The 17,940-nt window shown below is 54.4% G+C and overlaps 1 protein-coding gene across 1 annotated transcript; it reads left to right on the top strand.

The window, feature by feature from the left end:
* Nucleotides 1-6,908: 6,908 nt before the first annotated feature.
* LOC128846696 (signal-regulatory protein beta-1-like) lies at nucleotides 6,909-16,922 on the top strand. The gene is given in 8 exon segments (XM_054045941.1): nucleotides 6,909-6,981; nucleotides 7,074-7,247; nucleotides 9,279-9,680; nucleotides 10,608-10,922; nucleotides 11,559-11,882; nucleotides 12,499-12,591; nucleotides 13,935-14,026; nucleotides 14,029-16,922. Coding segments are annotated over 8 exon segments (1,563 nt in total). The 3' UTR covers nucleotides 14,119-16,922.
* The last annotated feature ends 1,018 nt before the right edge of the window (nucleotides 16,923-17,940 follow it).

Below are 17,940 nucleotides of genomic sequence, written 5' to 3'. Positions count from 1 at the left end.
CATTGTCCCAGCCATGTGGCTCCTGGAAATCCTGCCCCAGGGGATTCACCCCCCAGAACAAGAGTCCCACTCCAGCCCGAGGGCCAGGCATTGCCGGGTCCCTGACCCTCTCCTGCGCCGGGCCTGTACGAGGGTCCCAGCGACCCAATCGTGGCTCTGGACCGGATTCCTTCATTCCAGAGCCCAGTGACTGCTGTTACCCAGCCTCCCCTGGCATTGCTGCCCAGGTCCCCGTGTCTGTGCCCCACAGAGACAAACCCCCAGCTCGTTCCATCCTGCTCAGCCTGGTCCTCAGCCCAGAGCTGGTGGCACCGTCCCTCGGGGAACACAACAGTTCTAGCTTGAATCCACTCCAGCATCGCCCTCCTCTGGGCTTCCTGATACTCGTGCCCCGGTCCTGATCCCTGACCTGGAGGGTCCCTCCGCTTTCTAGGGAGGGGGGAATTCAGGTACCAGCTTGTCACAGTCATTGGAAATCCAGGAGAGTCAGAGCCCCGAGTAAATCTCCCCTCGGTTAAACGTACAGCATGAGATGACTGCTCCCCGACACCCCCAGCTCAGGGCGTGCTGGGGGCTGACATGGAGCGTACTAGAGCAGTTTGCTCCTGGGGGGCTCCTCCCTGGGTCGGGTTAATGCTAAGGGACGAGTCATTAACTTACTCTCCTCATTCACCTGTTGGATTCTTTTCTTTTGCAGCCCCTGCTGATTTCCCAGTTTTCTCGCACTGTCGCCACCTGCCAACTTCTCTGTCTGCAGCTTCTGTCCCCCCAGTGCAGGAAACGAGTCCCTAGATGGTGGAGCTGCAGTGACCCCTGCTGGCCAATCAGATGGAGCCCAGGCTTGACAGAGCGAAGGTGAAGGGGTGACCTGATTAGTCTATAAGTACCTATGTGACGTGGGGAACAAATATTTCATAATGGGCTCGTCAGTCTGGCAGATAAAGGTCTGAAACACGATCCAATGGCTGGAAGTTGAAGTCAGACAATTCAAACTAAAAATGAGGCTGAAACTTTTAATGGTGAGAGTAATTAACCAATGGAACAATTAGCCGAGTCATGGATTCCCCATCTCTGACAATTTTAAAATCAAGACGGGATGTTTCTCTAAAGGATCTGCTCTAGGGATTATCCAGGGAAGGTTCTCTGGCCTGTGCTTTAGAGCAGGTCAGACTAGAGGAGCACAACGGACCCTTCTGGCCTTCGAATTTAGGAATCTCTGATGGGACGTACCCACCATTCAGTCCTGCCTGCTGATGAAAGAGCCACCGGAAGGACTCCTGACTGGGCTCCCTGCCCCCTTCAACCCATCCCTCTGCTCTGTCTGCACTGACCTTCGCTTCAGGGAGCAGATATGTGGAATACGGGGGTGTAACGCCATTTGTTCGTGTGTAATACGCTGTGTGTCCGTGAGACCCGGTGGCCCTGGAGCAGCTCCGCTGAGTCCTGCAGGTCTGGCCTGAGGCTCAGACTCTTGGTCCCCGGGCTGGCAGGAGCTGGGCGTTCTGCAGATTTGACACTGTGACCTGATTGGAGAGAAATAGACCCCTGCTGTTACTGCTGGGTCTGGCCAATCACTGGAGAGGGTCCCTGAGGGCAGTGGGCAGGGCTGGATCCCATAGGTGCCCATGCTGGTCTGTGCGCTGGGACACCGGGGAGGTGGGATACAGACCATGTCCAGTGCTGGGTTGTGTCTTTTCTGCTACTCTGGACTCTGGCTGAAGCCTCCTGCCTCTGCCCAGCTCTGAAGAGGCAGGAGATGGTTGTGTAATAATTTCTGTTTGACAATAAACCGCCCTGCCAATGCTTGAACTCACCCCAGACGTGCAGAGTCCTTTGGCTGATCTGCCCCTGAGCCGGCCGGCCCATCCCACGGCAAGGAAAACATCCAACGTCTCTTTGTGGCTCTGTTGGGGCAGCGGGGAGGGGGAGAGGAGACCTTCAGGGAGCATTTCCTGGCTTCCTAGCGCATGAGTTGGGCTGGGTTGAAGTCCCACATCTTGGAAGATGCTGGGATCAGAAGGCCCCTGTCAAGCTGTCCTGCAGCAGCTCAGGAACCTGGTACCAAGCTCAGGGCAGAGGGTGAGGAAGCCGGATTGGCACAAAGCCCAGATTGGCTGTGAGTTCTGTACTTAGATTTCACCTGCAAACGCCTCAGGCTCCATAACAGCCTTAATATGGAGTCAGAGACAGTCCCCTTGGGCACTCCCGTCTGTCTCACCACCCAGGGACGTTCGCTTTTCTTTCCCATAGATGGTCCCTTGCACCAAAGATCCCAGCAATATTCCGGTTACTCCCAGTCCCAAAGGACCAGTCACTTACCCCAGGTCGATTGCACTTTAGATCTCACCCCAAAGACAATACTTGTAGCCAGTCCTATAATGAACTATCTGAATATTTATTATATAGGAAAAGGAAACAAGAGCGTCCTTTACAAGGTTAAAGCAGATAAACACATCTACACGCAAATGAATTCCAACCTTAAGTTTCAAGAACTAATAGAAAAGTCTATGTATAAACAAACTGTGTATGTCCTTTAGGGCTAATCCAAGCTAAACACTGGGGATTTCTTGCATATGCCAGAAAAACCTTGTCCTTGAGAATCTAAGCAGCATAGAGAAAGAGTACCTCCTTGTTTGGGCTTTCTATACCTTACCTCCTTCTGCTTCAAGTTGCAAACTCAGCTGCTGGGAGGAATTCACTTATGTGTCTCCTCTTCCTGGGTTGCAACAATCAACAAAGTCTTTTGCCATCTGCTGGTCCATAGTATTTCGTTTGGTAGCGATGTGTCTGCTGTGTCAGGCAGGACATAAGCGCTGCTTTCGGAGACTAGCGTTTCACGCTATTCATGCTACTCTCCTGTCCGCTGGCTCCTGGTTTGCCAGCGTCACAGCCCCCGTGCAGCACCTCCCCCTGAGTGCAGTGTTTGTCATTGAAAAGGGACATAGCGACTCGTCTGTTATCGCTGTTTGTCATTCCGTGTGTTAGTTACAAAGCCCCCACCCTGCACTAGGTGCGTTTTGATTTTGTATCCAGAACATCTGTAGCGTTTTTGTAGCAGCCCAGGGTTTATCTGGCTCCTCTGCAGTTTGCGGGTTTAACCGCTCCCCTCCCTCCACCCTGCTCCGTCCTATTTAACCTCCTCTTGGAGAGTCCCTTTTCTGGAGCTGTTTTCCCATCAGCCTTTATCATTTCTTGTCCTGAAAACAAAAGTCCCATTCAAGAGCCAGATCTGCCTCCTTGGCCCCTACCAGGGGGAGTATGAAATCAGCAGGTGCCGGTGGCTGTGGTACAAGCAGTTGGGAGCTGAGCACCATGCAGGGGCAGAACCGGGGAGCTGCCCGTAGAGAGGGGGAGGCAGAGGGGAGGTGAGTGTGGCTAGTGGGGGGCACAATTTAAAGGTTCTGGTGTCCTGCAGCGGGGCTCAGGGCTGGCACTCAGGAGACAAAGGAGTTTGGATCTAGAGCGACTCTGGATATGTCGTCGGATGCTCTGGAATAGCAGCTGGAGACTGTTCCAGCAGAGAGCTGCTCCGGAGCTTCCAGCCGACGGGGACGGCCAGCTTGGACAGGGCCTGGTTGGCAGCACGAGACCTGTCAGGCTTCAGGACCCAAGGGAAAGGCTGGTGCAGCTGGTGCCAAGGGGAGCTCTGGGCAGGGCAGGAAGGCAGGGCCCGGGGCAGACAAGTGAAGAAGGCAGAGAGCTGCTGTAGGTGAATGGCTGTCTGGGGTGGGCAGGCGAGAGCGGAGAGCCCAGCGCCAGCTGTGTTACGAGGGAACGGGGGCAGGCGCTGTGGGCGCTGGCCGTAAACGCCTGGAGCCAGCTGCCTGCAGGAGGGTGGGGAGAGGCTCTAGCTGTGAGGGACCTGCCCTGAGCCTGCAGGCAGCTGGGGCAAGGGGCAGCTGTGTGCCGGGGGAGATGTGAGCTGGGCGCATATAGGGGGAAGGAGAAGAGACAGCTGTGCAGGGGAGGGTGGGAGACAGTCAGACACTGGGGATTGAGAACTTAGAGCCAGCTGTGTGCCGGGGGAGATGTGAGCTGGGCGCCTAGAGCCAGCTGTGTACTGGGGGGAGGGGGCAGGACCCAGATGTGCAGGGGGGTGAGCGGGGGAGAGGCGCTGTGGACACTGCCCAGAGCAGGTGCAGGCGCCGTCTCTCTGCAGCATGACGAGGGAGCCTGGCGCCCCACTGCCCAGTGCCCTGCCTGCCCAGGGGAAGCTCTGGGGTGGTTATGTTGAGCCCAGGCCTGTGTGAGAAGGGGAGAAGTTGGCGGCGAGTCTCATACAGCAGCCAGCCCCCAGCCTGTGCCCTGGGGAGGGGTCAGGGGTCCCCAGCAGATATAAACAGTGATAGAAATGGGAGGGGGATGTTACCCTATGTACCCCCCCCATTTCACCTCTGGGGGGCAGGACAGGGGCTGAAGGTTTGTGGCTGAAGGCTGGTGTTGGGTCTGTTTGAAGTCATGAATGTTCCGCAACGGCAGCAAAACCAAAAGCTCTTGTGCTTTGACCTGAGCAATTAAACTGGGGGAACCATCCCGTTGAGAAAGCGCCCGGCCTCCGCGGGCCCCCCTGGGCATTTCTCTGCCCCTTTTCTTTATCTCTAAGCTCTGGGCATTTGCATGAGAGCAGGAACCGTGTCGCTCTAAGAGTTCCTGGACGGTAGCTGCTTCCGCACGCACGTGCAGCAGTTGATCGGGGAGGCCAGGAGAACTGGGATGGGAATGGGGGTTGGGCCCGATGATCCTGGCCCAACCCAACCCCAACCCCCGTTCCCTGCCGATCTCCTCGGTGACAGGAAATAAGCAAAAGGAGACACAGCGACGGGGAACGGGGGGAATTTCTTCCTCAGCTTTTCAAGATTTAGGCCCCGTGGTGCTAGGCGCTGTACAAACACAGTGTAAGAGACACTTACCTGCCCTAAATTATTTCCCATCTGTCATAAATGAAGGAGGGGGGTAGCTCCCTTTTTATGGACACCCAGCCAGCCAGTTAGCTATAAAATCCCTGTTAGTAGTTGTTCTTTTATTTGCTTTACCTGTAAAAGGTTAAAGAAAAGCCCACAGGTAAAAAGAAGGGAGTGGGCACCTGACCAAAAGAGCCAATGGGAAGTCTAGAACTTTTTAAAACTGGGAACCAACTTCCCTTTGTCTGTGTGTTGTGGTTTTCCGGGGAAGAGCAGAACAGGGCAGCACTTATGCTGTGAGACGCTAAAGGCCAGGTATGAAAATCATCAGATCAGACCTAGAGATTACTTATCTGAAACCCCAGACATGTAAATAAGGCAGGGAAAATGTCGGAAGACTTGATCTGGGTTATTTCTTTTATTTCTTATTGGTTTGTGGATTCCTCGGGGCTAACCCCAGGGGCTTTTGTTTTGCTTGCAACCATTAAGCTGAACCACAAGCTAAAGATCCAGCAAAAGCCTAAGTTCCAGATGTATTTTTTCTTTTTGTTTTTAATAACATTGACCTTTTGAAAGACCAGGACTGGATTTTTCTGTCCCTAAGAGGTTTGTGCACATGCTTTTTTAACTAGCTGGTGGCAACAGCTGATTTCCTTTGTTTTTCATTCTCAGCTCTTCCTTGGAGGGGGGGGGGTGAAAGGGCTTGAGGGTACCCCCCAGGAAGGTTTCAGAGTAGCAGTAGCACGAAGAAGTGGGCTGTAGCCCATGAAAGCTTATGCTCTAATAAATTTGTTAGTCTCTAAGGTGCCACAAGTACTCCTGTTCTTCTTTTTCCCCAGGAAGGAATTCCCAAGTGCGCCTTCCTGGGTTCTCAAAAGGTTTTTTTTTTTGCATTTCAGTGGGGGCAGCATCTACCCATCCAAGGGCAGAGAGAAGCTGTAACCTTGGGAGTTTAATACCAGCCTGAAGTGACCAGTATTAATTTTTAGAATCCTTATGGGTCCCCCACTGCCTTCTGCACTCGAAGTGCAAAGTGGGGAATCAGCCTTGACACCATGGAACTAGCCAAATCAGAAAAAGGGCAATTTCAAGATGGGAACGGGGGCCCTGAAGGACTCAGCGACTTCCCCAGGGTCACAGATAATTGAACCTCTCCTGTATCCCAGTCCAGTGCTTTTAGCTCAGAACCAGGACCTGTGCAAACCGGATGCCAGAAGCACAGAGATAAAAACACAATGGCGCAGAGGTTGATGAAGCTTCAGACTAGAAATGGGACAAAAACAAAAACAGACTCTCAAATCCTAACCCATGGAAATATTTGAAGGGGGACATGGTTTAATACCTGCCTCCATTTATTTATTATCATCAGGATTATTTTTACAGTCTTGAGCACAGTGCTGAGATCTAGGCCCCATGGTGCTAGGTGCTGTACAAACACAGTGTAAGAGACAATTCCCTGCCCTAAATAATTTACCCACTAACTATCCAAGTGAGAAAAAGGACAATTTCAAGATGGGAACGGGGGCCCTGAAGGACTCAGCGACTTCCCCAGGGTCACAGATAATTGAACATCTCCTGGATCCCAGTCCAGTGCTTTTAGCACAGATCTTAGCCAAACTAGATCCGAATTAACACCCAAAGCCAAACTCCAGCCTAGACCTAATCCAGATCCACCTTCTCCCTGCCCAGCCCATCTCTAATTAACAGATCAGTTGCCGGGAGTGGCCATGTGCCGTCCGCCCACTGAGGCGTGTGTTGAAGGAGCCTCTCTGGTAGCAGTCACTGCCAGGAACTAGCTCCAGAACAGGGGCCTCCGGGCCCAGCTTTCAGACGTCTCTGTGGACAGTGATTCTGAACGTGCAGTGGCTGGTAAATGCTCTGGTTTGGTATTTGGGAGGGAGATTTAAACACTGTCAGGGAATTCCGCTCCCAAAGAGCAGCCCTCTGCCAGGGCCCCTCTCTCCACCCTTCAATACCCCAGCAGCGTTAGCGTGGGTGCTGAAGATCATGGCAGTCGAAGGGCTGGATTACGTGAGGCTTCACGAGAGAACACGGGTCACCAGCCGCTTCGCTGTGAGAAGTAAAATTAATTGTGGGGAAAAAAACAGTTGAGTCTGCAGAGAGGTGGAATAGGGAAATATAACTAACGCAATCCACTTCCTTCTGCATTAGGGGAAGGTCTGATCCTGAACTTCAAACTTCTCAGTATCTCTTTGGACAACGGAGAGCTGGCAAAGGCTGCGGTGTTGAAAGGTCGCCCCTCTGACAACAAAATGGCTCTGTCGACCCCTGTGTCTGGATTGTCTCTTCCATGGTTGGTGCTGCTGCTTCTCCAGGAAATCCCTGGTGAGTGTAGAACATAGACCAGGGGTCGGCAACCTTTCAGAAGTGCTGTGCCGAGTCTTCATTTAGTCACTCTAATATAAGGTTTCGTGTGCCAGTCATACATTTAACGTTTTTAGAAGGTCTCTTTCTATAAGTCTATAATATCTAAATAAACTATTGTTGTATGTAAAGTAAATAGGGTTTTTAAAATGTTTAAGAAGCTTAATTTAAAATTAAATTAAAATGCGGAGCCCCCTAGACCGGTGGCCAGGACCCGGGCAGTCTGAGTGCCACTGAAAATCAGCACGCGCGCCACGTTCAGTACACGTTCCATTAGTTGCCTACTCCTGCTCTAAAGGGAGGAATAAACCCTTGTGTATTTTATATTCTTGACCCCAGCTTGTGATCAGCTTATGCTCTGGAGTGTGAGAACCGGTAACAGTGTTTAAAACTTGATCCCAGCTGGTGTCACTGCAGGGGCTGGTCTTCTTTTTATAAGTGTCTGATCTTTTTGTAGAAATCTTACTGAGCAATTAGATTCAACAATATCCTGCAGCAGTGAATTCCACAGGTTAGTTAGATCTGGGATAAAAATATTTCTTTTTATCCCTTTAAATCATGTTGCTTTCAGACTTCATTGGGTATCATGTCTGTGTGGTGCCATCAAGGGGCAAAATAACCCTCCGTTCATTGGCAGTAAGTGACACACCCAGAAGCTCCTTCTCTGTGGCTGGAGCAGCGCAGCAGCTGGGCTCAGGGCCCTTGTCCCTGCTCGTGCCCATGAGGTTCTGTCCCTGCCCCGGCTCCCCTGCTACGCTCAGCACAACAGCTCCCTGGTCCCTGCCTGCTCCCGGGAGCCGGGGTGGAGCTCTGGAAACGCGGCTGCGGGGCAGCCTGCAGGGGTCGCTGTGGAACGACACAAAGTTACTGCCCAGGCAGCCAAAGCCCCACCCTGGGCAGGGCCCGGCTCTAGGCAGTGTTACGATATAGATATTCAGGCCTGTCTGTAAAGGCCTATACTTTAAGAATTTAGGTGTATTCTTATCAGTTAGCTAGTTATAGAGGTATAAAAGAAAGAAACACAGACAGACAGTGATTTTGGAAGGGCCTTCTCGTACTGTGACAGTCTGCGGCTCTGTTCTTAGGCTAAGTAAGGCCTTTGAGAAGTGAACGGTCACATACTAACATTCCAAACCAGTCACACTGAAATAAGGTGCTATGGGGCTGTTAGAATACAATCCTGTCCTGATATTCCCATCACCTCCAGAGAAAGGGAAGAGCCTAGAAGAGGTAAAAGGAAACTTAGTTTGATAGCATCCTGTCTGGCAAGAACTCACTTATCAATAGACACAGCTGGAAAACCCTTCAGTCTGTATAGATGTAGTTGTGAAATCCTCACTTCTGTATTGTTTTGAATGTTTATTTGCATGGTCTCTGTCTGGTTCTGTGATTGTTTCTGTCGCTTCCCGGCTCTTTGAGCTCTGGTCAAGTGAAAAATTCTCTAAGTTAATTTTGTTGGGTGTAGACCAATTAAGGAGGTGGGATATAATTGGTTAAATAACCATGTTACACTGAGCTATCCCTCCCCCAATTGGTTAGTTAAATTTCAGTAAAATGATTGGCTAAGGGATAGCTAAGCAGAACTCAAGTTTTACTATACAGTCTGCAGTCAATCAGGAAGTAAGGGGGGGGGATGGGAACAGGGGATGGGGAAATTGGAATAATGTTTTGCTAAGGGGGGAATGGGAACAGGGAATGGGGGTGCGGAAATTTGAATCATGTTTTGCTAAGGGGGGAATGGGAACAGGGATGGTTCTGTGGTGTCAGAGCTGGGAAGGGGGACACTGAGAAGGAAACTGGACTCCTGCTGGCTGGAAGTTCACCCCAATAAACATCGAATTGTTTGCGCCTTTGCACTTCGGGTATTTGATGCTCTCTGTTCATGCGAGAAGGACCAGGGAAGAGAGCGGGTGAAGGAATAAGTCCCCTGACAGGCAGGGCTGGGAGCAGGAGCCACACACAGGTGCCGGGCGTGGGACTGAACCCCCTGCTGCTGCGGGACTGGGGCTTGTCAACCAGCCTCCCCCAGCCCGGCCTGTTCTCTCCTTCCAGGGACCGGGGCCCAGGAGTTCCAGCTGCTGCAGCCCCAGGGTGCCGTGTGGGTGTCACCGGGAGAGACTCTCACTCTGATCTGCTCTGTGACTGGGGTCCCTCCAGTGGGACCCGTGAAGTGGTTCAAGGGCTCGGGCAGTGGCCGCCAGCTCGTTTATACAGCCGTGGGATCATTCCCCCGGGTGACGCGGGCTGTGATTGGCTCTGACACAGACTTCACCATCCGCATCAGTGACACCCGCCCCGAGGACGCCGGGATCTATCGCTGTGTGAAGTTTATGAAGGGGTCGGGAACCGATGAGGAGATCAGATCCGGCGCTGGCACCGTCGTGTCTGTGAGCGGTGAGTGCGAGCTCCCCCCAGCCCCACGCCCCTCCCCACCGGGGGCTGGGACCAGGGCGGGGAACAACCCAGCTCGGCCCAGACACTGACCGGGGAGCTGCGCTTCCCACCGAGACTGCAGCAAAGTGGGACCCGGGTTGAGACCTACACCTGCGGGGGGGGGGCTGTTATGGGTTTTAGGGAAAACCAGGTGCACTGGGGGGTGCAGTGGGTGCTGACTGGCCGGGTAGGTGCAGTGGGGGGGGGTGACTGGCCGGGTGGGTGCAGAGGGGGGGGGTGACTGGCCGGGTGGGTGCATTGGGGGGGGGGGTGACTGGCCGGGTGGGTGCATTGGGGGAGGGTCAGGTGTTGGGTTGATTCTTCTCGGCCCCTCCAGAAAGACCTGCCGGAGCTGCTGGCGGGGGGGGGGGCGGGGTACCCGGCTCTGCCGCCCTTCGCAGCCTCCAGCCGAACCGGCTGCGACTCCTCACACTCACCTCCGCGGGAGAATCGCTCCCAGCACCAGGGGGTTTCTCCTCCCCCCAGTGCCCGGGGCAGCCCCATGGAGACGGGGAGCGAGGAGCAGGCAGGGTGGGGCGGCTGCAGAGAGTTTGTGCTTCCTTGGCAGAACTGACCTGCGGCCAGACCCGGTCCTGGGGTGAATCTACTCGACCCCCCGCCCCCATCCCCTGTGGGGCTCTGGCTGTGGGCACAGAGCTCGGCTGCAGCCATGGGGTTACTGGGATGTTTTTCTTCCTTTCCTATGACACTTCCCCAGCCCCAGCAAAGACTCTCGTAGCCTTGCCCCGCCCCCTTTGCATTTGCTCAGGGGCGGGGCTGGGGCTCCCCCGAGCTCAGGCTGTCCCTGTGGGGAGGTGGGTCCCGTGGGGCGGGGGGCTGGACTCTCAGGCGCAGAGGGATCTGACTGATAAATGCTTCTCCCTGCAGCCAGACCGTCGGCCTCGTCCGTGTCCGGCCCCCCCAGCAGGGCAGAGCCGGGTCCCCCAGTGACTTTCACCTGCACGTCAGGAGGATTCTCCCCCAGAGACATCGCTGTGACCTGGCTCAAAAATGGGGCTAAACTCCCAGCCCCCCAGCCCCGGGTTCTCCCCGCAAACGAGAGCATCTCCTACAACATGTCCAGCACCGTGGGGGTGAGCCTGACCGCAGGAGACGCCCGCTCCCAGCTCACCTGTCAGATAGAGCACAGCACCTTACCGGCTCCCCTGCGTGCGACGTACAACCTCAGTGATGCCCTGCGAGGTAGGAGCCCAGCCGGGGCTGACCCCTGGGGGCTCCGCTACTGTGGGCTGTGGGGGCTGAGACGGACCCATCGCCCTTTGGGTCCCTTTCGGGTGGGTATTTTGTGGGGGGTCAGACACTGAAATCCAGATTTGGGTCCAGTCTGTGCCCTGTGCCCGTCTCTCATCCTCGGGTCCTTAGAACATAGAGACCCTTCCCTTGGGCCAGGAAGTGCCCTGGTCCGGCCCAGAGGGGTCGGGGTGTGTGTGGAGGCTGTGTGGGGTGGAAGGTGTTTGTCCTTGTCTGAACCCCGGTAAGAGCCCACCCCCCAGTTGAAGTTACCCAGCTCCCTGTGCGTTTTGTCCAAAGAGGAAGGGGAGGGAAAGTGGGGACGTGGGGAACATTTTTTCCCCCTCTGCTAATTCTGTTTGTTTTTAAAGAATTTCCCTGAGCCTCCCCCCAGCTGGGAAGGGCCTGGAGAAAGAGATTCCAGTGAGAGCTGGACATGCTCCAGGGAGGGCCCTGGGAGGAGGGTGCGGGGTGGACGGACGTGGGGTCAGTGGGAAGGTCTGTTTGTCCAGCCCCAGGAATGTCCCTGTAACTCAGCAGGAAAAGGAGAATTTCTGTAGATGCCGAGCGCAGGATATCTGTTCTCAGTTCCCCCCAGGCTGCGAGTGGGCACTGCCCCAGCGGCGCCCGTCGCACTGAACGAGTCTGTGACGTTCACCTGCCACGCGGAGGGGTTTTACCCCAAGGACGCGAGTCTCACCTGGCTGGAGAATGGAACTGAGACGAATCTGGGAAAACCCTCCCCCCTGGCTGAGAATCCAGACGGGACATACACGCTCCAGAGCTCTCTGGAGGTCAAAGCAACTGAGCAGAGGAATCAGTCCGTGTTCACCTGTCGGGCTGTGCACGATTCCCAGCCCCCCATCAATGCCAGCGCGACACTGAGACTCTCCCAGCCACCTCCTGAGCTAGGTAAAGATCCCACTTCACCTACTGCAGGTAAATGTGCAGTCGAACCCGCCCCCCCTGCACTGCTGGGAAACGCCAGGTCTGGTCTGCGGAACCCAGGGGCCATTTCAGCCCATCTCCGCCAGGGGAGCCCCTCAGTGTAACAGCCACTCTTTTATTCCAGGATTATCGCTCGGCTCTGCTCTCCGTGAGCGGAGCGGGAGGGGGCAGGTTGGGGGCAGGAAATGTCACTTTGCCGCACTCTGTGCCCAGGGAAGATGCTCTGTGCAGCCCTGCAGGGTGTGACGGTCCCTTGGAGAGGGGCTCGAACATGGTCACTCCTGAGTCCTTATTCTCCTGCTCTGCGAAGCTCGAGGTCTCCCCTGTAGCGTCTGGGCTGCCCTGGGGCCAGCCTGCAGCGTGTGGATACAGCTGCCAGGCAGAGCTGGGCAAACTCTGCAGGGGCCATTTGCCAACCTGCTGTTCACAGACAGGAACTCGCCAAGCCCCATGGAAGGCCAGTTTCCTCGGAGCCCGGTAAAGGGGCATGTGAGCCAGGGAGGGATGGCCGGGAACCAGCAGTTCTCTTGTCCGCGGGGGGTTTCTGTCCATTGGCTGATCTGGTGCATTTACACAGCAGGTCAGGGTCTGTTCTCCAGCCCCGCTCTCTGGATCGGGCTCTTCCTGGAGAAGGTGCTGACAGCCGCCTTCCTCTTCTTCCTCTTCCAGAGAAGCAAAGCATAACCAGGTAAATGTAGATTTGCTGTGAGTGCCCCTGGGAGCCAGAGGGAATGGATTGTAATGGTGCAGCCCAGGAGCAGAGCAGGAAGTGTTAAAGTCTCATAGGGAGTCAGTGTTGTGGGGTTGGGTGTGTCTGGGGCTGCTCATGGGATATAGACCCTCCCCGTCTGATGCCAGCCTAGATCACTGGTGACAGGACAGTTTTTTTTCACGGCCCCATTCCAGTTCCTAGAGCCCAAACGGCCCCATCCCCAGGTGACCATCTCCCTGGGCACTACCTGCTGCTGTCACCGGGCATCAGAGCCCCCAAGGATTGGATACAAGTGGGAAATGAATTGCTCTGCCCCATCGAGTGGGTCCTGCTGGCTCAGGGTGAGTTCCATGGCGAGCTGGCGGGGCTGGCCAGGCTTTCCATCACTGTCTGCGCCTCCGTCACAGAGAAGCCCCTTTGCTCCTCTCCTGGTCACACGCAGCCTCCTCTCCACACGCTCCCTCCATCTGGAAAATGCCTCCCAGGTTCCCCTGGGGCAGATTCCCCGGGGGACACAGTCCAGGGCCCCTGGTGAGCTCCGGAATCCCTGCCTCAAACAGCCAGGCAGGTTGGGGGAGCCCTGCAGGGGCCAGGGACACACAGGGGATCAGTTCCCCTTTATCTCTCGTTAGATGCATTGTCCCAGCCATGTGGCTGCTGGAAATCCTGCCCCAGGGGATTCACCCCCCAGAACAAGAGTCCCACTCCAGCCCGAGGGCCAGGCATTCCTGGGTCTCTGACCTTCTCCTGCACCGGGCCTGTACGAGGGTCCCAGCGACCCAGTCGTGGCTCTGGACCGGATTCCTTCGTTCCAGGCCCGGTGACTGCTGTTACCCAGCCTCCCCTGGCATTGCTGCCCAGGTCCCTGTGTCTGTGCCCCACAGAGACAAACCCCCAGCTCGTTCCATCCTGTTCAGCCTGGTCCTCAGCCCAGAGCTGGTGGCACCGTCCCTCGGGGAACACAACAGTTCTAGCTTGAATCCACTCCAGCATCGCCCTCCTCTGGGCTTCCTAATACTCGTGCCCCAGTCCTGACCCCTGACCTGGAGGGTCCCTCCCCTTTCTAGGGTCATTGGAAATCCAGGAGAGTCAGAGCCCCGAGTAAATCTCCCCTCGGTTAAACGTACAGCGTGAGATGACTGCTCCCCGACACCCCCAGCTCAGGGCGTGGTGGGGGCTGACATGGAGCGTACTAGAGCAGTTTGCCCCTCGGGGGCTCCTCCCTGGGCCGGGTTAATGCTAAGGGACGGGTCATTGACTGACTGACTCTCCTCATTCACCTGTTGGATTCTTTCCTTTTGCAGCCCCTGGTCGATTTCCCTGTTTTCTCGCACTGTCGCCACCTGCCAACTTCTCTGTCTGCAGCCTCTGTCCTCCAGAGCAGGAAACGAGTCCCTAGATGGTGGAGCTGCAGTGACCCCTGCTGGCCAATCAGATGGAGCCCAGGCCCCTGATGGAATGTACCCACCAATCACTCATGGCTATTGATTGCGAAGCTGCTGGAAGGAATCCTGACCGGGCTCCCTGCTCCTTTTAGCGCATTGGTTCTCAAACTGGGGGTTGTGACCTGGTTGTGTGGGGCGTTGCGAGCCCCAACCCCGGCGTGGGCTGCGAGCCACGAGCCTCAACCCCTGCGCCGGGCTGTGAGCCCCGACACCCCACTCCCATGCAGGGCTGCGTGCCCCAACCCCAGCCAGGTGCGGTGTTGTGATCCCCAACCCCCACCAGGAGTGGGGCTGTGAGCCCTGAGCTAGGGCTTCCAGGACCCAGTGACCCCTGACCCATGTACTGGAGTTGTCAGGTGGAGCCCGACCATGCAGAGGGTTATCAGCCAGGAGCGCCGCCAGGCACAAGGTTGTTAACCCTCAGCCCTGCCACACACAGGGTTGTCAGCCCCAAACCCCGCCACCCGCTGTGAGCCCGGCTGGGCGCTTGGTTGTGAGCCACCATCATCACCATGTGCTGACCTCAGAGCCCCAAGCTCCTCCAGCCCTGCTCCCCCTCTACCTCCACCCCCAACTCCACTCCACCTGGCTCCATCCCCAGCTCTGCTCCACCCCGAATTCCACCCCCAGCTCCACTCCACCTCCAGCCCAGCTCCACCCCCAAAGAAAGGGCGCCAAATAGAAGTTTGCCCAGGGCGCCATTTTTCCTATGGCTGGTCCTGAGACAACATTAGAGGGTTTGATTCTTTAGCAGTTGAACAAGTACTTTATTCATTAACAGTCAGACACACGAGCGCAAACCTCCTGAAAATAATGGCCACCTGTACTGCTAAAACCGCTAAAAAACGAAAGTATCTCATGTCTTACATTAAACTCGGTTTTACCAGTATCATCACCTCTGGTATTGAAAAATCGCAATGCGTCATTTGCTGTGAAGTCTTCTCTGCCGAATCAATGAAACCATGCAAACTGCAGCGACCTCTGGAAATTGGACATCCTGAGCCTAAAAATCAAAACGTGGATTTTTTCAAATGTAGAGAAGAAGCAACAAAGAAGGCCAGGCTTGATACTGATGGAAGTTTCCGACAGCAAATGTCCTCAGCTGTGGAGGCCTCTTTTGTTGTGTTACTATGAATTGCCCGTACGAAACGCTGCATACAGCACGTGAGGAGCTCATTCTGCCAGCATGCAAAGATATTCTGGGTGGAAATGAAACTGCCAAAAAATGGAATATGCTTTCCATGTCTAATGATACCGTGAAACGCAGAATATGTGAGATGTCTGAAGACATCAAAAAACAAGTTGTGCATAAAATTAAACACTCTGCTTTCAGTATGTTCAGCCTACAACTTCATGAAACTACTGATGTTACTCACTGCGCACGACTGATAGCATTCGGATGGTATGGTAACGCCGGGATGTTAAGGATGAGTTCTTATTCTGTGAACAATTTGAAATAACCACAACAGCACAGGCCATTTTCAATCAGGTGAATGCCTTTTTCGAAAGCAATGGCATTGAATGGAAAAATCTTTGTGGTATCTGTACCGACAGTGCTCCAGCAATGATGGGTGCACGGTCTGGCTTTCAGCAGAAGGTAAAGTGTGTCTCACCTAATGTGATTGTCATTTATTGTGGAATCCATCATTAAGTCCTAGCTGCAAAGACCTTGCCAATATGCCTCAATGCTGTGGTGGATGTTGTTATACGAGCAGTGAACTATATTAAAGCTCATGCTCTGAATAGTTGTCTCTTTCGAGAGTTCTGCAATGAAACGGGTGGTGAATATGAAGTTCTGCTTTTCCACACTCAAGTCTGATGGCTTTCTAGCACGTTTTTATACTTTGTGAAGAGATGGCAGTTTTTTTCCTGCAAAAAGAGAAACGAGCTGAACAAAAAGTTCAGTGACAAGAAATGGCTTCTCTGCTTGGCATACCTAGTTGATACTTTTGATAGCCTTAATGATCTCAGTCTGTCGCTCCAGGGAAAACGTTCAACATGAATAGACCCGACTAATAAAATCAGAGCCTTCCAGATGAAGTTGGATCCATGGGGCAGGAAGCTGGATACAGACAGATACGGCACGTTTCCGACACTTTCCTCGTTCAGCAAGGAGGAGGAAGTTAACAGTGATAGTGCTCTCAAGTCAGCGAACAGTGAACATTTGAGAGCCCTTCACAAGGAGTTCTCACACATGGGGAGGGATAGCTCAGTGGTTTGAGCATTGGCCTGCTAAACCCAGGGTTGTGAGTTCAATCCTTGAGGGGGCCACTTGGGAATCTGGGACAAAATCAGTACTTGGTCCTGCTAGTGAAGGCAGGGGGCTGGACTTGATGACCTTTCAAGGTCCCTTCCAGTTCTAGGAGATGGGATATCTCCTTTATTTATTTATTCCCAGCGCTACCAGAAGCACTTTATTCCCTGGTGAAGAACCCTTTCCGTGTGACAGCTGAGCAGTTACCTACTGACCATATTCACGCACAGAAACAGTTTGTTGACATGATCAATGATGATGCAGTGAAAGCAAAATTCACACAGCTGCCTCCAAACCAGTCCTGGTGCTCAGGTGCAAGTGAATACCCACTGGTGTCTGAAATGACCCTGGGAGTCCTGCTGCCATTTCCCACTACCTACCAATGCGCAAGTGGATTCTCCAGCCTTCTCACAATAAAGACGAAATCTCAAAACCGGCTTGATGTGAAGGACGACATCAGATATGCCCTTTCTAAAACAACACCCAGAATAAAACTTCTTGTGTCAAATAAACAGCATCATCCATCTCACTGGTTTTTGGCTGTTTCAGATTATTCATTGCTGTCAAGTAAAATAAAATTCTACTTAAAAATAGCTTATATTGAATTTGATAAAAATGTGTTTTAGGCTTAATTTAAAAGCAGTGGGAAAAGGTCAATTCATTTTAAGCAATAGGGTTTAAACTTAGTATTTAACAAAGCAAAAAATGCCCAGCCGGACGGAGCAGCAAGCGGGGGGGGAGGGGAGGAGGAAAACAAACCTGCCCCCGGCCGGAGCGGCAAAGGGGGGCGGGGGCAGGAAACAAACCTGCCCCCAGCCGGGGGGACAGCAAACCGGCTGGAGCGGCAAAAGGGGGGGGGGAAACAAACCTGCCCCCGGCCAGAGTGGCAAAGAGGGAGGGGGGAGAACAAACCGGCCGGCCGGAGCAGCAAAGGGCGGGGGGGAAACAAACCTGCCCCTGGCCGGAGCGGCAAGCACAGGGGACAACAAACTGGCCCGCCTGCCGGAGCGGCGAAGGAAAAAAAAACAAAAAAACAAAAAATACCTGCGGGGCGGTGGGAGCGTGGGTGCAGGGGGACTCCTGGCCCTGCAGACCCCAGGCAGCGGAGTGCACACCCCGGCTAGCGGGGGGGGGGAAGAGAAGGGGGACAGCCAGGGCTTCCTTAAGCGGGGCGCTTGCCGCGCGGCCCCTCCCCCTGTGCTGCCTGCTGGGAGGGCTCCGCGCAGCTCCGTTCAGCAGGCAGGGAAGGACGCGGGCTGCCCTACCGGGCTTGATGCAGGGCACTCCCCTCCTCCGCCCCCTACAGGGCAGCGGGAGCAGTAAACCATAAAGAAAAAACCTGCAGGGGCGGCCGAAGCGGTGAAGCGCAAAACAAACCAAAACCAAAAAAAAAAAAAAAAAAAGGGTTAGATGGAATGTCGCCCTTTGAAATCTGCCGCCCCAAGCACGAGCTTGCTCGGCTGGTGCCTGGAGCCGGCCCTGGTCCCTATCCCCACTTTCACGTTACAATTGTACTGGCAGTAACCCACTGGGTGAGCAAACCCCACAGGATTTTTGGGCACTGCAGGGATCTTTAGCTTAGGTACGAGGAGCGTTGCTGCAGAGTAAATG

This window comes from Malaclemys terrapin, chromosome 12 (genome assembly GCF_027887155.1).
Source record: "Malaclemys terrapin pileata isolate rMalTer1 chromosome 12, rMalTer1.hap1, whole genome shotgun sequence".
NCBI lineage: Eukaryota > Metazoa > Chordata > Testudines > Emydidae > Malaclemys > Malaclemys terrapin.
This window is presented reverse-complemented; position numbering and strand designations above follow the sequence as displayed.